At 36.1% G+C, this 27,143-nt stretch overlaps 1 protein-coding gene across 1 annotated transcript in view; it reads right to left on the reverse strand.

Moving 5' to 3' along the window:
- The window catches only part of LOC127503864 (rho GTPase-activating protein 24-like), a 125,006-nt gene that overhangs the window by 88,031 nt on the left and 9,832 nt on the right, over positions 1-27,143 (reverse strand). The window contains exon 2 of the mRNA XM_051878036.1: positions 16,115-16,324. Within this exon, the coding sequence (XP_051733996.1) occupies positions 16,115-16,303 (189 nt within the window). The 5' untranslated portion in view covers positions 16,304-16,324. The remainder of the gene's footprint in view (positions 1-16,114; positions 16,325-27,143) is intronic.

Genomic DNA, 27,143 nt, shown 5'->3' on the forward strand with positions numbered 1-27,143 from the left:
AACCGACTCTTTTTAGTGAATCAAAAACATACAGACAACAGTGAAGTATGATTCTGAAGGAATTACTCTTATGAACCGTTTTTTTTAGAGAATCAAAAATATACAGCGTAACAGTGTAGTATGAATTTGAACAAATGACTCTTATGAACTGGCTCTTTTTAGTGAATCAATAACATACAGTGCAACAGTGTAGTATGATTCTGAACAAATGACTCTTATGAACCGGCTCTTTTTAACAAATCAAAAACATACAGCACAACAGTGTAGTTTGATTCAAAACGAATTGCTCCTTAGAACCGACTCTTGTTAGTGAATCAAAAACATATAGTCCAACCAGGGTAATACGATTCTCAACAAATAACTCTTATGAGCTGGTTCTTTGTAGTGAATCAAAAACATAAAGCGCGACCAGTGTAGTAGCCTATGTTTCCCGAATGAATTACAAAACATACAGCCCAACAGTGTAATACGATTCTGAACGAATGACTCTTATGAACTGGTTCTTTTAAATGACTCAAAAACATTCAGAGCGACCAGCCTCACAAAGTCAATTTGCAGAACCATTACCATCCTGACAACTTTCAACTCAAATATATGCCACTTAATGAACTATTAAAAATAAAATCTTCCACAGAGTAGCCGCAGGTAAACATCATTACCCTCACCGCAGTTTGTGGTTGTCTAACAGAAAACAGGTGGGAAATTAGCTAGTTTGCCAGGAGTTTAAATCAAAAACTAATTCTGAAATGGACAGAATCCATTTAGCCATTTTGATTGGTCAAAACTGAGTTGCATGCCAAATGTGTTTCTCTGTTTGTTGAAATTTGTTCTGTGCCACTGAGGAGACTAAACCTATTACTGGCAGTAATATTATAAATGCCCACAATGGCAGACCTGATAAAATCAGGTTTGGCGTCTGGTGTACCTGTAGATAGGGGGGTCTGCCCACAATCAGACTGCAGCAGTTCAGAAATGTGATTAACCTCAACTTTCCATTACCTACATCCTGACCAATGTAGTTTTCCCCTGTGAGATGCTCTATATACAGTATGTGGAAACAGAGATATATAGGCCACATAGTCTGTGTATGTGTGTGTTTGTGTGAGAAAAGGTGTCTTCCTGTGTTTTAAATTAATGTTTTTTGAAAGAAGTCTCTAATGCTCACCAAGGCTGCATTTACTGTATTTAATCAAAGTCAAATTCAGTAGTATTGTGAAATATTATTACAATTTAAAATAACTTTTTTTTTTTTAATATATTAAAATTAAATTTATTCCTGCAGTGGCAAAGTTGAATTTTCAGCATCATTACTCCAGTGTCATCAGTACTTCAGTGTCACATGATCCTTCAGAAATCATTCTAATATGCTGATTTGCTGCTCAAGAAACATTTCTTATGTTTACATTTGCTGCTTCATATTTTTGTAGAAACCATGATAGATTTTTAGGGGTTTAAGCAAGTAGTAGAACGAAAAATAGATATTTTCACCAAACTCAGCACACCTATGTAAGTGCTCATTTTGTGGTCACGTGAAAAAGGACGCGGCGACTGGCCACTTGATGGCGCTATAACAGCAAAAAAAACATGAAAACGGCTATAACTACTTCACCATTAGTCCGATTGACTTTAAAATTGCCATGCAGTGTCTTTGTCCGAGGTGCCATGATTGTCTATGAGGACACTGATGCATCTCAAAAAACTTGTCCACCATTGGCTAATGAAGCTTGAGCAGATATCAGACAAGGTTAACGGAGGCCGATCAGAACGAAACTCGCTGGGCCTGTTTGACTCACGGCCCTAGAGGCCTGTGAGAAATTGGAAAGAAATGGGCCACTGAGGGCCGCCTTTGCATTTTTCATGTGCGTAAAGGATTGTGTATCGCACGATTTTTCGCACACGTCCACAACATTCGTATCACATGTTAGAACTCCTCATTCTGAGCAACTTTGCCTCAAGGACCGCCGCCGTCCACCGAATCGTTCGTTAAATATTGGAGATTATTTCAAAAACCAATTTTAGTGAACTAGTCTTTGGCGCAACCTCTAACTGTTAAAAAGCTTTAAAAAACATATTTCCTATGGTAAATACATGTATTGGCTGTAAATGGTCTTTTACATCTATGATCGAGATGGTTACAGCTGATTAAAAAATAATCAATTTTTACGCATGTGCTTAAAGGCCTTAAAGTGCTTGAACCCCGATAATTGAGCAGCTATATTTTTATATTATCATTATAAAAGTCTTTACGGTCACTTTTGATCAATTTAATGCATCCTTGCTGAATAAAAGTATTCATTTCATTCATTCATTCAAAAAAAAAATCTTACTAGTGTAGTGTATATATTTATACAGTATCTCACTCAACTGTGACATCATTTGCTACCTTAATCTAAAATCTAGTTTTGAGTTCAAGTGCAAATGTATTTATCATTTCCAGCAGTCAGTTTATAGATCATTAGTCTAGTCCAGTAATAAAACCTTACTTGCTTTTATTTAGCAAATGCCAGGGAATAATTGTAAATGTAGCAAATAACCTGGTTTTATTAGTGTACTACGTTAAATGTACATTCTATAAACCATATACTTGTGATTGGTTTAAATTAAGCACAATAATTTTCCTTTAGTTTGCTAAAACCTCTGATATTAGAGGTTTTATGTTTTATAATATTTACAATGAATCAGCTGAATCAGTGTGTGATTTCTTTGTTAATCTGATTCTAACACTATCGTAGTTTAATAAACACATACTGTCTATTATTTTTTAAAACACAGAAACCAGGGTACCAGCATCCAAAACAAAAGAGGCTTGATATTTATTGGATCCAAAAATCAATGTTCATTTAGGCTGCAGAAACAATATGACTCATCTACCTCATTTTTTTAAAATATATATTTCAGAACTCTAATTTCAACCAGTAATGGCACTGAGGCAAAATGTCAAATTGCCAGCTAGCCAAGCATACCAATGACCAATCATGAATAATACGACAGATGTAAGAGGCCACATGAATCACTTTAAATTCCCTTTTTGCTGCAGGATTGAGATTTGGTAAGAAAATCCTGCATTCACAACCTGTAACATTGAGGGAATCATGCTACACACCATCTCAGAGCTGAGAGGTCTTTCATCTTCATGTTCATTGTTTTGTTGTGTTGTGTTCAGTGAGGAGGTACAAATTCACTCAGAGCATCTCTGCTCAGTTTAATCCGATCTCTCCTAGCTCAGAGTCAAAAACTGCAGTTTGTACAACAGTATCCCTCAGGGTTAAATAGATTGGCTACCTTCACCTTTCCTCTATAAAAGGTCTCTGTTCCATCCAAACATAGTGTACTGCCTCATGTCAAAACAACAAGCCAACCAAAACAACCACATATAACAGAGCTCCTCACAAGAAACTCGACTAACACTCACTGTGACCTTCTGTCATCAATTACTTTGCCTCATGTAGTTCCAAACCCATAAGAGATTCGTTCATCTTCGAAATGAAGATATTTTTAATGAAATCTGAGAGATTTCTGAATTTTATTTCAGTTAAAGGGGCTATATGTAAGAATTTTCATGTATAAATCGCTTTTTTATTGCCACTGTGTGAACAGCTTGTAACGAACTTAAAAAACAAGACCTTCCCCGACTTCCTAGGTTGCCTATGAAAGCCTGATTTTTATATGAAGTACTCATGACATTTGTGCTGGGACCATTAAAAGGATGTGACGTTTACGAGCGCTCCCGAGAGCCTCTCTTCTGTTCTATGACACATGAATGCTTATACAATGTTCAGGATGATGTCGAAAAAGACATTCTGTACTGTAACGTCAAAGTGTCGCGCAAAAAAAAGGGATTAATTCCAACTATAGTCTCACATAGTGAGATCTATATAGTCTATAGTGAATTGCAGAGCTTGTGCAAACATATCCACATCGCTATGATCCGACGCTTTCTTAACTGCTGCTTTCTCATCGCTGTCATTTTTGTTGTGTTTATTTTGTTATTAAGAGGAAAGCATGTAGCACATATTTACGTATTCATCTAAACGTCACTCTCAGCAGCTCGGACGGCGTTTGGATGTTCAATAACAGTATATCGCTGCAAGGGTATTTCCAACTTCTTTTACTTCTAAGCAAAGAATGGAAAAGAACTTTGCCATGAGTATATCGGAGCACTGAATCACGTTCAGTCGGTTGTACGTGTGCACGAGTGTGAGAACGAGGAGTTAGTTGCAGGGTGCAGTTCACTTAACGGCCACCGGTGTCGCTAATAACAAGGGTTTCTGAATTCTATATTTAGCCCCTTCAAAGGGTTAGTTCACCCAAAAATGAAAATTCTGTAATTAATTAATCACCCCCATGTCGTTAAACACCCATAAGACCTTCGTTCATCTTCGTAACACAAATTAAGATATTTTTCATAAATTCTGATGGCTCAGTGAGGCCTGCATTGCCAGCAAGACAATTAACACTTTCAATGCCCAGAAAGCTACTAAAAACATAGTTCATGTGACTACAGTGGTTCAACCTTAATGTTATGAAGCGACGAGAATACTTTTTGTGCACCAAAAAAACTAAATTCAACAATATCTAGTGATGGGCGATTTCAAAACACTGCTTCATGAAGCTTCGAAGCTTTACGAATCTTTTGTTTCGAAACAGTAGTTCGGAGCATGTATCAAACTGCCAAAGTCACGCCCCCCAGTGGTGAACCATTGAAATTTCAAAACATTTATGATGTAAAGAAGCCTCGTTTATTGAAATCACGTGACTTTGGCAGATTGATACACGCTCCAAACCACTGATTCAAAACAAAAGATTCGTAAAGCTTCAAAACTTCATGAAGCGGTGTTTTGAAATCGCCAATCACTAGATATTGTTAAATAAAGTCGTTATTTTGTTTTTTTGGCGCACAAAAACTATTCTCGTCGCTTCATAACATTAAGGTTAAACCACTGTTTTAAATATGTCTTTATTAGCTTTCTGGGCATCTGAAAGTGTTAATTGTCTTGCAGGCAATGCAGGCCTCACTGAGCCATCGGATTTTATCAAAAATATCTTAATTTGTGTTCTGAAGATGACCGAAGGTCTTACGGGTGTGGAAAGACATGAGGGTGAGTAATTAATGACAGAATTTTCATTTTTGGGTGAACTAACCCTTTAACGTTTATTTTATTTAAAGTAACAAAAATGTTTTATGATTTTACTTTTAGTTTTAGACATGTTTGTGAGCTTCCAATACACCTGAAAAAGAGGAAAAGAGTCATACTCCCATTTCCCGCAGTGGTTGTGCAGTATTGTTTTTCAATTACTGACCACAGAGCAGCACTGAGCTGCTATAGGAAGTTGTGTGTTTGCTTGACATTCTGATATGATTTGTCCTGGGAAAGCAAACTCATTGAAGATCATTAGATTGTGATGCAGAGTAGTTTCTAATCACATCAGTCACTAAGTGCTTTCTAAGGCCAATTAGCCAGCTTAGCTCACAGATAAAATGCAAATGATCTAAGTAGGACAACAAATGTAATGGAGATAATTCCTTTGTCCAGAGCTTTATGCCTGAGCACCAGATGCTAATTGCTTCTAATGCTGGTGCTCCACTATTGTTTGCTATTACTAATAGGACCTAAGAACCTTAAATAAGAAGGAAAGTAAACTCTCTCAAAGTTTTTCAAAGCTATAGATAAGTAAAGTGAACTGCAAAGTCACATGTAGTCTCTTAAAGTCGGCATGAAACAAAAGTTGTGATAGTCTTTTACTCCCTATTGTGACGTATATCCAAGTTCTCGAACAAGAAAAAATGTAGGGCGGGACTTGAGTTTTTACATGGGGAATTGATTGAATTTATTGTATGGTTGTGTTTTGCCATTACTGTGATCTCATGTGAGTGACAGGTTGTCCCGCCCTCATGCCAGTAAACACGTCATTTTGTAGAATGTTGCAATTTATACAACAGTTTGTTCTGGTTCTCGAATCTGATCCAGCCATGCAATATTATACCAGTATCACCACAGGAACTGTTTCACCATTTGAATCACTCTGCTTTCAGCATTCTCACAGCGATTATAACGGACGATCAAACCTACCATATTTTTACAGATACTACTGTTATTGTGTCATGGAATGTAGTTTTAAGAATTTTTTAGGAGAGAATGTAGTTATTTAGACCTCAAATATGCAATTTATATGTAAACATAGTGCCTATTTTCGAACGTTTTCAGACATTTTCGAAGATGTGAGCTCCAGGCCATCAGCAGCCGTTCAGCGCTCGTGTACCCGCAGAGAACAGCTTCATCTCGGCCAGTCCTTTGGGAATTTGCCGCTGGCGATATTGCTCTATATCGCACGGCTACGAGAGTTATCTTCTAAAGACAGCAATATGGGTGCATTTATACAGCTGAAATATTGCTTTTTAGCAAACTTTTGTGTTTACTGATGTTTTACGGCCTAATCAGATGAGAGTATATTTTTTATGGTGATTATACACCGTGCTGTAAAGTTATAGTGCCACACATTTTGTTTCTGGAGGATGGATGGCGACAAAAGATTTAGGGAGAGCGAGCACAGAGGACATAAAGAAGATTACAGAAATAAGACATAAAAGTTACAGCCAGAACCTCAGTCTGCTCAGAATACTAATTACTCTTATATCTGATGCTTGAGAGAGAGAGAGAGAGAGAGAGAGAAAGAGAGAGAGCGAGAGAGAGAGAGAAGAGAGAGAGAGAAAGAGAGAGAGAGAGAGAGAGAGAGAGAGAGAGAGAGAGAGAGAGAGAGAGAGAGAGAGAGAGAGAGGAGAGAAGATATTCAGACTGGACTGAAATGCAAGATTCTGTTCTTAACTACAGCTGATATACCGGATAATGAGAGATCACCTGTCACAAATCCACAGCACATTACAAAGGAGAATAAAAGGAAAGATTGAGAGAGAAACTTGCATAAACCTTTAATCTGTCTGGATGTCTCCTAGATTTGGCAAAGTCCTGGTCTGACAAGTATTCAAGGACACAGAACAAGATTAAAGTGTTTCAGGGTGTGTTCACGCATTGTTTGGTTCAATTAAAATAAATTCTGGTGCGATTGCTTTGTTAGTGTGGTTCATTCGAGTAAGTGGTGCGCACCAAACACGCTTCCAAATGAACTCTGGTGCAATATGAACGCAACATGGACCAAAGATACACTATATTGCCAAAAGTATTGGGACACCCCTCCAAATCATTAAATTCAGGCATTCCTATCACTTCCATGGCCACAGGTGTATACAATCAAGCACCTAGGCATGCAGACTGCTTCTACAAACATTTGTGAAAGAATGGGTCGCTCTCAGGAGCTCAGTCAATTCAAGCATGGTACCGTGATATTGCACAGGTGGCAACCTAAGTCCATTCGTGAAATTTCCTCACTACTAAATATTCCACGGTCAACTGTTAGTGGTATCATAAAGTGGAAGCAATTGGGAACAGCAACTCAGCCACGAAGTGGTAGGCCACGTAAAATCACGCCGCCACTGGCTCTAGAGCAGTGGAGACGTGTTCTCTGGAGTGACGAATCACGCTTCTCTGTCTAGCAATCCAATGGACGAGTCTGGGTTTGGTGGTTGCCAGGAGAACAGTACTTGCCTGACTGCATTGTGCCAAGTGTAAAGTTTGGTGGAGGGGGGATTATGGTGTGGGGTTGTTTTTCAGGGGTTGGGCTTGGCCGCTTAGTTCCAGTGAAAGGAACTCTTAATGCTTCAGCATACCAAGACATTTTGGACAATTTTATGCTCCCAACTTTGTGGGAACAGTTTGGGGATGGCCCCTTCCTGTTCCAACATGACTGTGCACCAGTGCACAAAGCAAGGTCCATAAAGACATTGATGTGCGAGTTTGGTGTGGAGGAACTTGACTGGCCTACACAGAGTCCTGACCTCAACCCGACAGAACACCTTTGGGATGAATTAGAGCGGAGACTGCGAGCCAGGCCTTCTCGCCAACATCACTGCCTGACCTCACAAATGCACTTTTAGAAGAATGGTCAAAAATTCCCATAAACACACTCCTAAACCTTGTGGAAAGCCTTCCCAGAAGAGTTGAAGCTGTTATAGCTGCAAAGGGTGGGCCAACTCCATATTAAACCCTACGGATTAAGAATGGGATGTCATTAAAGTTCATGTGCACATAAAGGCAGGCGTCCCAAAACTTTTGGCAATATAGTGTATCTACACAAACCAAAAACAAGACATGATTTCACAAGATGCGACCCTAAAAGGGCAGAATGCTTAGGCACACCTGTTATTTCTCATCATAGAAGCTATGTTGCCCATTAAAGTTTGGTAAATTCGTCAAAACCCATGGTAAAAATACCACCATATGTACATGCATACAACAAGCGTACTTAGCACACAACATTGTTTATAGATGTTCTGTCGCAAAATATACATTATAAATGCTGTTTAATCAGTTTGTAACCTTATCCTTATGGCTTTTGGTTTTGTAGCTTTAATTTTTAGTGTTAAAAATGACAGTGTGAACACTAAGCAAACTATAACTAAATGTATTCGGACCAAAAGAACCAAAAGAACCGAACTACAAGTGTGAACACACCCTTAGAGTAAAACTGCTGATCAATCCATATTTAATGGTGAAGCATTATGAGTCACAATATCGATTAGCAAAAATAATGATCCATGACCTTACCCACATTCACATCAAAAAACTGCTACAAGTACATAGCTCAGCAAAAAAGAAAGCAAATTCCCTTCTGATTTTGCTCAAAGTTAATGGCTCGTCCCTGTATAAACTAATATTTCAGGTGTCTATACACCCTCCTTTTATACCTAAGATTAATATTAGCTGACACTGCCTGTTCTCTTTAAACATCCCTTGTGAACAGATTATTGTCTCCATTGTTTTTCATCCTGCTTTGTAACTAATTCCCCCGACTTCATTTAGTGAGCACTGAAAGATGCGCCGCTCCCCAAATGGCCTCTGATGTCTCTTAGTACAGTAAAACAGGAAGTACAAGAGGAAACAGTGGCTCAGCAGGTCATTTAGGACACATCAGCAAAAAAGCTCATGAAGACAGGCGCTGTTGTGCATATAATCAGGGATTTGATTGCACATTGAATACTTGTGTGCTCAAGACAAGTTTAGCACTGTAGGGTATAGTTAAAGGTAGGGTAGGTAATTTTGGAGAGGTTAGCATAAGATCCCACCCTCCCTTCAGAGCGCTCTCCAAAGCCACGCCTCCTTCAAAACACATGAACGTGCACAGCCAGAGCAGAGTCTGCAAAGCGTCACGAAAGATGGAGTTACATTACCTTGTCTCAAAGCACATAACATTACAGTAATAATTAACGTACACAACTAAAGAGCTCTGACTTGTACCACCTGACTGCTGCAGATTCAATCAGCGTTGATAGTGCTGCCATAAAAACGCATAATTCTGAGTCCAAGAACGTGAACCACTCCGAGCAGAACATCACGGGTCGCCATCTCATAATTACGCCATGTTTGCCACTGATTATATGAACATTTTTTGGTCTTGAGACTTCCACAAAAGGATGTGAAGAGAGTTTCAACCAGTATAACAAAAAATATTTATGAAAAACATTATACCTTATCTTTAATATGACTACTTTTACACTGGGGTAGAAATAAATCTCACATAAATACTTGTTAATAAGTTTGAAGGACAAAAATAAAGTAAAGTAAAGTAAAGTAAAGTAAAGTAAAAGTAAAATAAAATAAAATAAAATAAAATAAAATAATAAAAAAAATAAAAAAAATATTTTGCCAGATATGCAACAAAATTCCTTTTTATAAAAAATAAATATAAAATATAAACAAATATCAAACATTAATACAATAAATTTTCATGATTTTTTTTTTTTTTTTTGCAAGAACTGAATGATTAAAAATAACAAATAAAAACATATTTTTGGCAGATAATATAAAAATAATGAGTGAAGAGGATTACTGAATCAAAAAACATTAATTATTAAAATTAACCAAATATACTATTACATTTTGTCACATTTGCCACCAAATTTTTCATGACGAAGGCAAAAATAAGCAATGAAAAAATTATTTTTTTATAAATTCCTACTAATTTAATGGTCTGTGTTTTATATCAGACAAAAGTCCCAAAAATAAAATAAAAATAGATTAAAAATAAAGTAAAATAAAAATAGATTTAAAAATAAAATAAAAAATAGATTTAAAAATAAAAGTAAATATAGATTTAAAATAAAAAAAATAAAATAAAAAAAAAATAATTACATTTTGGCAGATTTATTTTAAGAGTTTCACCGATCCTAAGCAGCATTCCGACCCCAGTGTCATCACAACATGTCCAATTATTCTACTTCCAGCTGAATTACAATGATTATGCAAACCATACAGCTGGACAAAACCCTTTATGAACATCTATCTGTACTTGAGTGTGTAAAATGAATCCACATGCGTTGGTTCCCTGCCCACTAGTGCCCCTCTCTGCATGCCAGTAGATGACCTCTGACCCTTCCAGTAGCTGCAATGTGCATTCCGAACGTGACAGACGCACACGACCCCAGACTGTTGCGAAGAACCCCGCATGCCTAACTTCACGCTGTTGACGCAAGTGTACAAAGATCTTCTCTATTTCAACTTAAATAACTATATATGGCAAGAAACAGGCACGCACTACAAGAATATGATCCTGTCACCGTGTGTGTGTGTGTGTGTGTGTGTGTGTGTGTGTGTGTCACGAGGCCACGTCTCCTTGGGCAACATTAGGGGGCAGATGTTCATGCACCGGAATGAGAGACAGCAATTAAGCTAATGAGGCAGGTAACTAATGGAGCCATCGCTTTGAATGAAGATGCCAATTAATAGCCACTTTAATGATAGTGCTTCATCACCTCTTGTGGCTATGTTGCATTGTGGGACGTCTTAATTACACTTCACTTCCCTCTTCAACTACAAACAGATGATTTTTGAGATTTATTCTGACAAAATCTGTGGTCTTGGATGCATGATATAACTTTGGTATCATGACGGGGGTTTTTTCTCGTTCTTTTTTTGGTTCCGAAGGTGTTGCCGGTGCATCTTTTCTGTTTGCTGCATGACAGTTCGGGGAGATTATGGGCTCTGTGCAAATAGCACAAACAGTCTCCGTGTGCCCTACTTACAGACAAGTTTTCCATCTCTAAAACAAACTCAGCTGGTTGTTTGTGCTGTGGAGAAAATAAAAGTAACATGGAGCATGTTGTAGGTGAGATAGTTGTGATTAATTCACTTGTCTTTGGTTCCCTGGTCACCTTCATTTGTGGAAAAGAGAGAAATACACAGGATCTAAATATACCATTTGTGTTTTCCTTAAAAGGGCCATATCAAGAAAAACAGCTCTTTGGAAATAATTACTGTAACATTCATAACACTCTCTCCCCAGTTGACTTTCAGGGTCAACTTCTTTTAATAAAATTTATATAAAGTAATTTCAGGTGAAATCTGTATAGCACTGAAACAGAAATCTTTGTCTTTACTGTCACTTTTGCAGCCATGATGAGTAAACATATTAATTTCTTTAAAAAACGAGCGAGAAAAATCACTGTCCCCAAACTTTTGAATGGTAGTGTAAGCATATTAGCTTATGACCGCCCATGTTTACATATCATACCTATAGAGTATTCACCAACTAGGCCACCCAGTCTTAAAGGTAACAAAAACCGCCAGAGAGAACTAAATTATGACTGTTTTCAGTGTAAGAAACTTTGACTAACATTATAAGTAGACTTCGGAGGGAAAAATAGCATTCTCCACTTCTCACACATTATAGGTGGACACAAGCCCTTGAAAATATACATCTGTGTTCACTTCACTGAGAGGTCTTGTATTGTCTTCCCTGGCAGGCTCCATAATATTCCACGTTTTGAAGTGCATAAGGGATCTCATTCATAAAACAGAGCAGAACAACAGATACATTGTGGGCTGACGGTTGTTCTTTCCCTTTGCCGTCTAGCTTTTTCTGAAAGCCTAACCTTCGGTGTGTCGGCAGAGACAGAATATATTTGGAAGGGTTAGGCTAAATCTTGGCCAATGAAAATCACATGCTGTAATGCTTAAGAATATGTGTTTAAATGGTATTCAACTTGTTTGTGATACATACTTTCAGTCGTTCAATGTCATGTTTTTTCTGGGTTTTTTTAGATGACAAGAAATATGCTGAAATATGCCAAAAGACTTTCTTTGTGAATTTCAAAAAGAGGTTCACCATGGAAAGACAGACTGATCTTTTTTTAGGAACTTTCAATCTTTTAAGTGTCATTTTTCTTGCTATCTTAGAAAGACATGCTCGGAGAAGCAAAGAACGAGCAAGGTCTTATAAGGCAAATCTGTTGTTACACTTCTTACATAAAAACTTTTTACCGACTTTCACAAAATGACTGCATTTATAAGATCAAAAGCAGCCCTGACTTTAAAAGTTTGCGCATACTCAAATTATTTGTAGGCTTTGAAGCCACAGATATCAAGCAGGATCATTTTCCTTACTGTTTGATTTTGTCAATAAGCTGCACCGAAGCAAAGCTGGTTCTTGTGAAAGCAACCAAAAGACTAAATATAATCATTTAAAAATAGTCTAATGCAGAAGTTAGATGACTACACTGTTTCAGTGTTACAGGCCTTTGTGTTTTCTTCCTGTTTCACATTACATTTTAAAGAGCTATCTTGGGAAACACTTTTTGCATTATAAGCATTTTCAAAGCAATATAATACAAACGGTAATCCATGTCTTTTCAGAAATAATTTTAAACACTTTTAAAAAATAAATGCATTATAAAACATAATAAAAACCCATAAAAGTGACAGACAGACAGACCGACAGACAGACAGACAGACAGACAGACAGACAGACAGACAGACAGACAGATACATAGAACGATAGATTGAACGATAGACAGACAGACAGACAGATAGATAGACAGATAGATAGACAGATAGATAGACAGATAGATAGATAGATAGATAGATAGAACAACAGATAGATACATAGAACGACAGATAGACTGAGCGATCGATAGATAGATTGAACGATCGATAGATAGATTGAACAATCGATAGATCGATAGACAGACAGATAGATAGATAGATAGATAGATAGATAGAACGATAGATAGATACAGACAGACCGACAAAGACAGACAGAAAGACAAATAGATAGATAAATAGACAGATAGACAGATAGAGTGAACGATAGACAGACAGACAGATAGACCAGATAGATAGATAGATAGATAGATAGATAGATGATAGAACGATAGATAGAACGATAGATAGAACGATAGATAGAACGATAGATAGACAGACAGACCAACAAAGACATAGATAGATAGATTGAACGATAGATAGATTGAACGATAGATAGATTGAATGACAGACAGATAGATAGATAGATAGATAGATAGATAGATAGATAGATAGACTGACAGGCCGACAGACAGACAGACAGATAGATAGATAGATAGATAGATAGAAACTGGACGCAGAAATTTAAGAAAGCCTGTTTTGTTAAACAGGAAACAATTGTGTGTTTCTCATTAGACGGGTGCAGAATACATAGCAGATCTTCTTCTCTCCCTCAGCATGAAGACAGTCAAAACATGATTTGACTTCTGTCTGGTGTGGTGTCAGTGGTTTTCTCTGTGAAACTGCAAGCCGTTGCCATAGAGACCTCTGAGACCAGCACTCGTGCATGGAACTATTTTGACTATTTCTGTGCATATGTAAGAATTTATGGCAATGATTAAACAATATGCAAAGAAAAAACAAAAGCTGCTCTTTCATGGTTGAATGTCTGGTTATTGTGTCAACAACAGCCTGTCATAACAGTCACTGACTCATGTCTGCCTTTCCATTCGCTCTTCAAATACTCAGCAGAGCCTCTAAGAAAAAAAAATTTCAAAAGCATGAGTATGTCCTCAGTTTTGATGTTTTGATCAGGTCATCAGAGGTCTTATGAACCAGTTTTGTACACAGTCCATCTCTAGGCACATGGGTTTGATTTATGATTCACATTAATGCACTTGCTTTGTCATGGCAAAGCAAGTCTGAGCTCACATGACCTCCTATTGCTTTCTCCCTCATACACACGCGTGCAAAGATGTAAACACTGACACACAATGCATGCTCCAAAGCACTAGTCCAAACATAGTGGGGATTAACCCATAGAAAACCCATGAATGAGAATCAATCATTAATTCAACTTGTTTGACAGAAATATTTGTACACTTGACCCACAAAACACTTTAGGGACTTTGAATGGCAGCTTATTTACAATGAAATGTCCTATAAATAGATTATGGACAAACAAGTTCATTCACACAAAACTCAATTCACAGAAACTCAGCTTCCACTAAACAGAAATAAATCAAATGCTTCATAAAAATGGCTCTAAAACATATTACAGAGGGATTTTTTTATTATAATATTTACTATATAATATTATAAAAATAAATATCATAATGAAAATATTTTAATAATAAATGAAATATCATTATTATACCAAATATATAATATTAATTATATTATTAAATCATTTATTTATTTATTATATTTACTTTATAATATTATAAATTTATAAATTAAATATTATTAGAAAATTAGAATATAGAAAAAAGTAAATATTAGAAAATGTTTACTTTATGAAAGTTTAAAGTAAATATGACAAATGTGAAAGTAAATATGATGATAAATAAACCCCACCTTAGAATATTTATACTAAAGTAAAGTATTATTAACACTAAAGTTTATTAAATTAAATATAATGCAGATATTATAATCATAAAGCAAATATGATGACTATAAAAAAAATATAATAATAATAATAATAATAATAATAATAATAATTAATTATTGGGATTTATTTATAGTCATTATATTATAGTTATTATCAAATGTTTACTTTATACAATTGCAAAATATAAATATATCATTATATTATGATAAATGTAAATCTAAATATTATGATAAATCCATTGGCAAATTCTTTATACCACAATAAAATATTAAAAATACCAAAGTTTATTAAAGTAAATATTATAATGAATATATTATCATTTTAAAGCATACAGTACATGATTACCATGTTAAAGAGTTATTATATTTGCTTCATAATATTCATAATATTATAACAATATACATAATAATACTATTAGAACATTACAGTAAATATTATAAAGTATTATGATACTTAAATCACTTGTTATATTGAATTATTTATTAGAATATTTACTTGTAATACTGCACTATTTGTTAAAAAAAAAAAAAAAAACATGGGCAAAAATGTCATTGCAAGGTTTATTTTCAAAAGAACTACTCAAGTAGAACACACATTAGTATTTTGATAAAAGACTTTCTCATATTTGTGTAAATATTTGCCAGTGGATTCTAGAAGAGCTTCACAGCATCTATCCTTTCTTAAGTATTTTAACAACCTCAAATATGCCCGTCTGAAGAACTTCAAAGACTCTCGTTTCCTTTAAAAGGCGTATTCAGTGTCCTTTGATAGTTTTGTCAACGAAACCCTGAATGAAGATGCTGCCTACCCTTGAAATCCAATATCGGACTGCTGAGGAAACCTGCGACAAGCTCTACCAGAGCATTAAACATGAAAATTAAAGCTGAACATGGAACTTCAAAGTTATAGAGGAGACAAACTTTAAAACGCAGACGTGAAGTTATAAATCTTTAATATTCCTGTGGGCAAAGAGCCTGTCTTTCTCTCTGTCAAGGCACAAGACGGGACAGTTTGAAGAGAGATTTATGGAACCTTCTCAAATTCCCGCCTGATTCCACAGTAAACACTTTTGTCCACCTACTCAAAACCAGCTGCATGACCTCGAGGATAAAAATCTCCATTGTTGGATGAGGAACCGTGACAAGTCATCATTCAGGAGAGGTTGATGAGAGGTAAAAAGCAGGTCACTCTTTCTTCACCTCTCTTGTTTGGGTCTTGGCATGAGATTTGAACTTGGAGAATGTCGCGATATTTGCGTGTGAATGAACTGGCTAAAATGTGTAGAGTGTAAACAATGTAATGTGCACATCTGCGTGTGTTTTTATGTAAAGATGTGTCCTGTCAACTTTGAGCTAAAGAGAAAGAAATTTCTCACCAAAGCCTTGGTCTCATCCTCGTCCTTGTAGTAGTGTAGCTGGTCTCCTCGGAGGACGAACCAACGCGTGTGCCAGGTCTTCACGAAACCTCCTTGCTTCCGGAGCCAACCGCGTCGGAGAACGTCCTGCCTGGCTGATCCGCGGCCATGCTGAGGGCTGTTGCTCGCCCTGCCAGCCTGCTCTTCCATGACCAAACCGACAGACCTTCCCTGTACCAGAGACAGAAGGCAAGATGGGTTCGTTTTAGCATATGATACAAATAAAAGCGTGATAAAAGTCACATGACTAACATCTCAGGCAGGTATTCTGGTATTAATACAAAGAAGGACAGTATCGTTGCCCTGCTATGCATTTGCATTTGTCAAGATAAGCAAATACTCACAAAACATTAGTTTGTTTTCCAAGGAATTGCTCATTTATGGCAGACATTATATGTTTGTTCAGATATAAGGGATATAAAAAATTTCAGATATTAAAATTCAATGGCATGAACATTGTTGACTTCAGCGAAATTCAGTGACTAGAGGTCCTTAACATACTTAAAGTCTCTGAGAAGTCTCTACTTGCAGTACTTTTAGTTATGTTTGTCTATATATATATATATATACACACACCTCACAGATAATTTTTTATAGCTTGTCAAATTTGCCCCTATTTGGGTGTGTCCTTTTAAATGCAAATGAGCTGTTGCTCCTGGCCCCCTTTCCAAAAGAGGGAGGAGCTTTAACAGCTCGTGCTTCGCATTCTCAACAACAAAAAAACTGGAGAATCTCACGCAGACAAAATGTCAGAAATTGAATATATAATCAGTAATATCTTTATAATACAGTAAAGTATTATTAAAACTAAAGTATATTAAAGTAAATATAATAAAGTAAATATTATAATTATAAAAAAATATTACTAGAATAAGAAAATATCCTAATAATAATAAAAAATAATAATTGAGATGCATTTATTATATTTAATTAATATAATATTTATGCATTTGGCAGATGCTTTTATCCAAAGCAAGTTACAACATTATACATAGCAAATATTATTAGAAAATTAAAGTGAATATTATATTATACTCAACACAGCTGCATTTATTTGATCAAAAATACAGTAAAATGGTTAATTTGTGTAATAATATTACAATTATTAAAATAACTGCTTTCTATTTTAATAAATCTTAAAATGTAACCTATTCTTCCACTGTAAAAAAAATAATTGCTGGTTTAACTTAAAAAAGTAAGGTACTGTACCTGGTTGTCTTAAAATTTTGAGTTCATTGAAATTAAAAATTTGAGTTAATACAATGAAGGTGTTTGATTTAATCAACAGAAACTCAAAATATTATGTTATCTGAACTAATAATTATCTAAGTTGAAAAAAAATGTATGATATGTATGTATGTATTTCAGTGTGTGATAAATTGTTTTCAGGATTCTTTGATGAATAGAAAGTTCAAAAGAACAGCATTTATTTGAAACAGAAATCTTTTGTAAAATAATAAATGTCTTTACTGTCATATGACCAATTTAATGCATCCTTGTTGAATAAAAGTAAAATAAAAAAATCTTACTGACTCTTTTGAATGGTAGTGTATGTGCAAAAATAAATAAATAAAAGTTAATAAAAATAATATTTTTAAATATAATTGTTTTAAATAAATAGTAACAAAAAAAATGTTATAAATAATAAAAAATAAATATTGTGTGAGGGATTCTGATGGACTTACTCATTGATATAGAATATCAACCTTTTTATCAAAAAGGTATGTTGACATGTTCATATTGGCTTAAAGGATTAGTTCACTTTCAAATGAAAATTAGCCCAAGCTTTACTCACCCTCAAGCCATCCTTGGTGAATATGACAATTCTTTCTGATGAACACAATCTGAGAAATATTACGTAAAGTAAGCTTTTTGAACTGCAAGAGTTTTACACTTTCTTCATAAGTAAAATACAGAAGGCGGGAAATAGATATTTTACTTCATAACTTGTTAAATATTGATATTTTTTTACACAAATGCATTGCTTCGCTTCAGAAGCAATGCATTTGTGCAATGCATGTGGATGGTATCGTTCACTGCCATTATAAAGCTCGGATGCGTCAGGATATTTATTAATATATCTCAGATTGTGTTCATCAGAAAGAAGAAAGTCATATACACCTAGAATGGCTTGAGGGTGAGTAAAGCTTGGGGTAATTTTCATTTGAAAGTGAACTAATCCTTTAATGTAGAATCTAGGTATTCCAGCTCACCCCTCTATTTAACCTTTTTAGCCAATCATTTATGTCACAGTCTGACTTCTGACCCCACTGGCTTTATGTTATGACCTACTGACATTAACTTTCACAATGATAACAAGATCTTTGCAAGTCTTTGCTTTATGAGTTCATGTAGCGATGGAAATAATCAAAAGCTCAGCAAATCTGAGTTCAGCAGGAAGGAAGTGACCTCCAGTGCACTTTTAACCGATCTCCTCCACCACTCACTCACTCTTCTTGCTCTTCTCTCTCACCTTCCCAAAAGAAAACCCATATGCTGTTAGCAGTTGGAATAAGACTGTGCCTTTTCATGAGTCTACGAGATCACCAGACCTTCCCACAACAACATTCTGCTCAAGAGATTAAAATCGGTGCCGCACACAGAGCCAGGGGACGTCTTCCAGGAACAAAGCATTAAAAATTCAACATCTAAACAGTTGCTGCTTTTGCTGGGAGCTGGAATTATAAGTGCGTACTGTATCTGTCCAACACAAGTGCTTCAGCAAAGGGAGACAAGTCTGGGAATCACATATCTGCAAAACAGGGCAGTCGGCCAAACACCTGACGTTCATTTAAGTGACTGTCTGACAACCAGACATGAAGGCATGAAATCATAAAAGGGTGTTTTATGTGAGTGTTTATGATTTTAAATGAAATCTTTCAGAGAAGGAGGGGCGGAAGGTGCTGCCAAGCTAGAATCTTCATGTTTGTGCCCATCGAGATATCACTATCATGTCACGGCCGTCAGTGTAGATTTGTTACTCGCTTGCTGCATTAGCACATGTGTGATGCTTGCCGTTTATGTGTGTGCTAGTGTGTGCGGGAAACCTTTTCCTTTGAGTAAGTCTGCTTTTTCTCCCATTTAAATCAAAGTGGCACAGGACTTTAAACTGAGGAAACATTCATCACATTTGGTCTTTTCCTCAGTATGACCAGAGTCTGTCTTCAGCTTCCAAATCTCTTATGCGTTGTTGTTGTTGTACCAAACACAAATGTTCCTATCTACCTAGAAAGCATTTTAAGTGTTGTATTTGCACTTTTAACTATTCAAAACATTACACAGTAAAGTCGTGCTGAACAAGACAAAATATGCAAAACAATCTGCAGGATTGTCTAGAATTGGTTTACAGTAAACGTGATAAAAATGTGTTAAAGTACTGAAAAAAATGTAGAAACAATTTCATTTAGAAATTGCTAATTTAATTAAAAACTAACAATTTCACCCAATATTTACATGTAAGTTTTGTTTTTCAGAGTATCAAAACATTAGCTTAGCAACATGCTAACATTAGAATCAATTCTGTGTGTGTTACATAAGAAACTACAGTATAGATGTGGAGCACATATATATATATATATACACACTTTGGAGTGAAAAAAAAAAATTCTTACTAACCCCAAACATTTGAACAGTAGCTAAGCTTAGCAACATGTAAATGTTAGATTCAGAATCAATATACTAACTAGTGGAGTCATAATCTTCACTATGTCTTTCATAACCCTGAGAAGATTACTTCTGAATGTATTATCTGATTTTGAGGTGAACATGCTCTATCTGCTGAAAAACCGCTATGCATCATGCAGAGAAAAATAGATAACACATGCAAAGGGGGGAAAAAAAGGGGGGTAACAGAAGTAATCCTCTTGTTCGTGTCACATTTAGAGGTCAAGGCTTATTTTCTCTTGCTCTCAGCCTCATTAATGATTCAGACAGTGGCAGAGCCAGAACATGTTGAGCCCCAGACAGGATTTTGAAATACCGCCCCTGCATCTAATTTCCTCAAACAGCTTTGGAAATGAACTCAGATGATGGTGTTTCTCAATGCTGATGGCACCGGAGACCCACAAATGGTTCAAATAGGGACATGCACACACTGTTTTTCTTCAGCAGGAAGCTGAAATGGTCTACGTTTCACTACTTAACAACTGTTAGTAAGCAATTCATAGGTTTATATCCCAGAAATCATTGCTCTGTTTGTTCATTCTTAAAACTATAAAAAGGGGTTTTTGAAGCAAAGCCATAAAAGAACCATTCTGGGTTGATAAAAGAACTACTTACTGAACAGTTTAAAAACAAACAAACAAACAAACAAAAAACGTTTTATTCTTAGTGTGAAGAACTTATTAAAAACCTAAATGATCTTTTGTCCAGAGGAAAGGATCGATGTTAAAGATTCTTCATGGATTCATAGATGCCAATAAAAACATTTAAAGGGGACCTATTATGCAAAATTCACCTTTATAAGGTGTTTGAACATCGATGTGTGTCAACAACGAGCCTATAATGGTAAAAATCCACCCACTCCTTTTTTATAATCCCCATAAACCATAAACAGTCTCTTTAAACGCACAGTTCCAGACTTCACCCTACTCTTAAAAGTAGAGGGAAACCCCGCCCATGATTGCTGACGATCTGCCCTATTAGCATAGATCCGCCATGAGAGAGCTGCAGCAGTCCACCATTTCTGTTTACTCGCTGTAGCAGCTGGAGATGTACAATGTCTGCGCCAAAAACATTACAAATGTTCTGTTATTGGATGTACCACCGAACATAAGAGTCTCCATAGATTCCCGGCATCTGAGCCACTGAGTACACTGTGGTTGAATTTCATTAATGAATAAAATGCGCCGAAGAAAGTCGGTAAAGTGTTATATATTTGCACAGATCATTTTATGCCGATGTGACGATTTGTGTTACTACTCAGATTTTGCTACCTCCCATTAAAACAGTAGGTAGCACAATGCAAATATAGTGTCGGTAGCACAATCTGATAGGTAGCATTATTCGTCAGAACACCAGACTGGGTCAGTTCAATGCTGCACAAAAGATTAACATGCATGCTAGTCGATGAGTTGAATAAGCTTAACTCCACAACAACTACATAAATGTATCTACTAACCATTCAGAAATGTTCAGATGCGTTCTAAAAGTTGTAACTTCTGAATACTGTAACTGACAATTTCTGACATTTTGTCTGCGTGAGATTCTCCAGTTTTGTTGTTGTTGAGTATCCGAAGACCGAGCTGTTAAAGCTCCGCCCTCTTCTAGAAAGGAGGCCGGGAGCAGCAGCTCATTTGCATTTAAAGGGACACACACAAAAACGACGTGTGGGAACATCTTGTGAAAAGGGGCATAATAGGTCCCCTTTAAGAGAATTTTAAAGTGCCTTTATTTTGCTTTTCCGAATATCACCTTTCATGCAGTGTGTAATATAGCTGATTGTGAAAGGTCTGCAAAGTTTTAAAGATCAAAAGACAAATAAAGTTATTGTCTCCTAAAAGAAAGACTCGAAAACTGCCGAAACGAGTCGTCAGATATTCCAGTCTCACTTCCTGTAAACCTACGTAACAATGTAAAAAATTAGCATAATGGCAGCCTATGGCCTTCATTGGCTGCCTGTGAACAACGTCTACTTTGACCCACCCTCAAACACTGTAGTTGGAGCTGAGGCCTGGAAGAGTTTGGTTCGTGTTGTCGACATGTCGAGAATACTCCTTTTAGAGCTGCAAATCCACTTTGCATGTATTTCAAAAGGATGAGGACTCGTGCTGGAATTGATACGGAAAAACCGACGCCATTGTTCGTATCACTGTTTATCAAGAGCTGAGGAAGCCTCAGGAGCTGGAATTCACATATGGTAATGGCCGTTTCATTTCTGACAGGCTGTAAGTGGTAGACCAATCACAACAGACTGGGCCAAACTGACCAATCAGAGCAGAGTAGGCTCTCTGAAAGAAGACGTTTAGAGAGACTGAATCTTAGAATGAACAGTTTTCAGACTCTGTAAATCTATTGTAGGAGGCCTTCAAAACAAAATTAGGAACCTTTAAAATAGCATAATAGGGGCACTTTAAGAGTCTTGGCATAAAATTGGCATAAATTAGAATGGATTCTAGTTTTTTAGTTGTATTTTGTGTAAAGTTATCTTGTGAGAAAGTAGCTGGACCATAAAGTTATAATGCTGTATAGTGATGTCTCCAGAAGTAAAAGTAATTTCACAGTGAGAAAAGCAGAACTGCCACGTTATCATATGCACAGAGGTGGCGGTGTGTGTGGGTTACGATGAACTCCAGATGTGCTGCCTTAGCAGTCTGCTCGACTACCGTCATCTGCTTAGCAAGTGTAGGGCTGTAGAGCGGAGAGAGACCCTGCTGATGGCTCTGCCATCACACACACATACATATAAACACACTAAAGCTCTGTTGGAATCGTATATAGTCACACTACTCCTATTATTTCTGCAGCACTCAGTATGTAAACTATGAGCAGTATGCAAATTTTCTATATGCATGGAATATCCAGGTGACACTACATTTGCCAAAGTAAACAGCACACAACTTGAGCACACATTGCTTGGAATACTGTATGCCAGAGTGTAATGTACAATTGACAATTGACTTTCCATTTCCAAAAGTATTATCAGTCACAATTTTTTTTCTTGAATTATTATCTAATGTGACTGCCAAGAGTTTAGGTCAACATGAACTCAAAATTTACCGTATTTATTTCCATAATGCATGTTTTTCATTTGTGTGCATTATTCCAAAAACAACACATTGGGAATACGTGCCTGTGGTGACATTTCAGCAAAATGATATTACGCTGCTTCTTGCACGTTTTGTGACATTTGTAACTCAAGTTACTTGTAATATATTACCCCCAAAACTGCATACAACCTACACTTAATCGTATCCTTAATCTAACTGATAGAGTAAACCAAAGCAAATGTGAGATAACATATTTACTGAATCAATCATCCCATTTTAGTTTGCTTCTTCAAGTTTTTGAGCTGTTTTATCGGGACTCATGTTTCATAGGACTCTTACCCAGGCATTTCGGATTGCAAGTGCGATTCTGTTCCAGGTGAGCTACCGAGCAAGTTTACTACATCAGAAAAAAAAAATGTACATATGGAGGTGGTTATGTGATGCAAATGTCAAAATGTATTAGAATTGCAGTGCTGCTGTGAATTGTGTGTACTATAGGTACGCTTTTGGAGTTTTGCGAAAAATGTGTGTAGAAGAAAGAACGCATTTCCAATGAGCCTTAGGTTGTCCAAAAAAAAGTGTTTTTGTAATAATTAATCAAAATGATATAACTGACTACCAAATATCAACAGCTATTTACGCATTGATTTAGCAAACTCTCACTTCATTATCTGAGCATGTATCAAACTGCCAAAGTCACGTGATTTCAGTAAACGAGGCCTCGTTACGCCATAAGTGTTTCGAAACGTTTCGAAATTTCAATGGTTCACGTGACTTTGGCAGTTTGATACATGCTCCGAACCACTGATTCGAAACAAAAGATTCGTAAAGCTTTGAAGCTTCATGAAGCAGTGTTTTGAAATCGCCCATCACTAGAAATTGTTGAATAAAGTCGTTATTTCGTTTTTTTTGGTGCACAAAAAGTATTCTCGTCACTTCATAATATTATGGTTGTACCACTGTAGTCAACTGTTGAACTGTTTTAAATATGTCTTTAGTAGCTTTCTGGGCATTTGAAAGTGTTAATTATCTTGCTGTCAATGGAGGCCTCACTGATTTTATCAAAAATATCTTAATTTGTGTTCTGAAGATGAACGAAGGTCTTACGGGTGTGGAACGACATGAGGGTGAGTAATTAATGACAGAATTTTCATTTTTGGGTGAACTAACCCATTAAAAAAATGCTCAATAAACATGTTTATTTCCATGATGATATCTGCATGATGCCTATCATAGGAAACATGCAATGTAATGAGGTAATGTGACAACAATGTAGCTATAGTTTGAAAAGTCTTATGATTGTACAATGTTTTACATACTATTTTCTTTTTTAAATGCAGAATTTCATTCCGAACACAAATACATACATAACCAACGATTTTTGTTACCTGCCTCCTATACAATAGGCCCAGTCTATATAGATGCCATTTATTGGTGGGTCTGAAGACTTTCTTACAATATTGTTTTTGAGATTTGACTTTTCTAATGCACCTGGTTTGAATGAGACTATGAATACAGCACAGCATGCAGCGCAGAAGAGTAAAACTCTGTCACTATGCCAAGTCTATGGCTCTGTGATATATTAGTGCTGTCTGCTGTCTGTGTGGGGCGTCACTGAAGTTTCCTATCTATAAACTCCTCTCTGAAGACCCAACAGCTGCGACAGGGATGCTGGGAACACTCAAAACATCAAACACAGACTCCACAATACCACAATAATCAGAGACAAAAAAAATCTATTACATATTACAGAAACAACTTTTTATCCCTCTCTCAATAAAAAATAACGGCCTGGAATGGATGTGCTGGAGATGCCAAACATAATTAAAAAAATATTTGATTCTTGTTCTTATTAGTGGTGCTTGGTGAATAATCACCTAGCAACCATCCAGAACACCCTAGAAACCGCATAACAACATCCCGGCAACCACTCACAACACACTAGCCACTTTGCAGTGAGTTTAGCTTGCGTAAACACCACTCACATTTTCCACAGAAAATGTAAAATATAGTTTTCTGTTTGCTTTGTACAAAAGCAACATGATGAAAAGCCTACATAACACATCCTCATGTGTGTAATCATGGAAACATACACAATAGAGAAGTGAATGAAATCTGATGTTTCTGCCAGTCGAGCAACACTCCATTTTGGGGTTTGCATAATTTCCTTTTGTACAATTTAGTAAAGTCCTTCTCTTTTCCTCAATTATCATGTCAAACAACTGATGAGGCTAATAGGATAACAAGATAATAGAGGAGGTGACAAGATGGGCATCAAGTGGGGCGCGTGTCTATGTGTGAATGAGTGTGTGTGTGTGTGTGTGTGTGTACTTATGTGGGTGGATGATTGGTTTTCTGATGACGGAGACAGACGTGTCCTCCCGCACAGCCTCTCTGTCTGGCATAAAGGAGTTTATTGATGAGCTTCATGAATTAAATATCCCCTGCAGTCTGCTGAATAGAAGTGCATTATTAATACTATTTTTTTGTCAGATCTCCAGTTTTTTCTAGTTTAAAAATTCAAAATAAGCAAAACAATGATGAATAGATATGAATTCATAAGGAATATATATATGTACCATATCTGTACCATATACTGTATTTATTTTATCATTATCAGCCAATATATACACAATATGGACTAATATCCCCTATTTTTAAATTTAGATGACCACTACCATCCTCTAGTGCTCACTAAGATGTGTAAAAGGTACATTTATTATATGTAAACCATGCATTTTATTTAAAAACATTGTTAAATTTTAAAATGTTTTTCATAATGTACATTATAATGTGATGCCTAAATTAACTAATTGTCAAAAGTACGCCTTTGGTGCTACTGAAATTTTGAAAATGTGATGCTTTGAGCACTGTTGAGCAGATTCGTAATCACCTCTGATTGGTCACTGTGTTCATGCACTCATCAGATATGTCTGTAATTGGCTTCAATGATCAGGACATATCCGATGAGCGCGTCAAGACAATGGCCAATCAGAGGTGTTCACGAATCCGCTCAACCGCACTCAGAGTCACATTTTTAAAATTTCAGTACCGATTGGTAAGTCAGTACTTTTGACAACTCTACTAAAGAGCATGCAGGTTCAGTAAACAAGCTATCAAAAAAATTGTCCCTGTTAACTGCATTTTATAGTTTCCTATATATATATATATATATATATATATATATATATATATATATATATATTATATATAAAATCTTCTCCCTTATACCACTCTGATACAGCAGTCTATGGCTGTTTGTTTATTTCTTTAATTTACAATTCTGGAATCCTACACTGAATATCTCACGCTCTTTGACCTTGGGACTGTGTACATGTTTGTCTGTGTCTGCTGTGAGAATATGAGAACAATGTCTATTAACAGGAACATGCATAGAAGAAAATCTCCAGAGGGAACCAAATCCCATGCTGATGGAAAGGAGAAGATGGTTAGATAATCTCTCACAAGACTCTGGCTCTGAAGGCTCTGACCACAACAAACTGATCTCCAACCTAATGAAAATTCATAGTTCGTTTAACAGTGTTATTTGTAGTTAAGACTATACACGAAAACCAAACAATAGGTAAAAACCAATGGCTCCAAATTAACAAGATTACATATGGTTACTTTACAACAAACTGGTATTTTTTTATGAAAACAGTAGCGTAAATACAAAAAATCCCTTACTTCCCTAAATGATTATAATTATTTAGCAGGAATCTACAACATTTCCACCAAAATAGCATTTCACTAGTTCAAGTAGTATGCGTATCTGGCGTGCTGTCCGAGAAGAGGGCTCCAAGCTCGGTATTTTGGCCAGAACCCAGAGTACTCTCCCCATATTTCTGGTTAGGAAAGTAACCAGGCAAGTGTGAGGAGACGGATGCTGAGGTGGTGGAGGGATGCTGAAAACTGTAGAGAAACATAGGTGAGTCGATTGCGTATATATATATATATATATTAGGGGTGCAACGGTTCAAATTACTCACGGTTCGGTATGTTTTAGGGTCACGGTTTCGGTACGGTTCGGTATATGCTATGTTCAGGGCAAAAAGGACTACTGTCAAATAAAAATAAAGAAAATAAGAAAAAATCATCAAACTACAAGCAACAGCATAAATCAATACAATAGAGAAAAGATTCAAATAAAATAAACAGTGCTTTTCAGGTTTTTCAGGTATCTAACAGTAGTTTTCAGGTACAGAAAATTAATAAAATAATCAAATATAAAATAACACTGCATATTATCTTAACTGTATAAATTAAATAAAGATTAATCATTA

The sequence above is a fragment of the Ctenopharyngodon idella genome, chromosome 21 (assembly GCF_019924925.1).
Source record: "Ctenopharyngodon idella isolate HZGC_01 chromosome 21, HZGC01, whole genome shotgun sequence".
NCBI classification, from domain to species: Eukaryota; Metazoa; Chordata; class Actinopteri; order Cypriniformes; family Xenocyprididae; genus Ctenopharyngodon; species Ctenopharyngodon idella.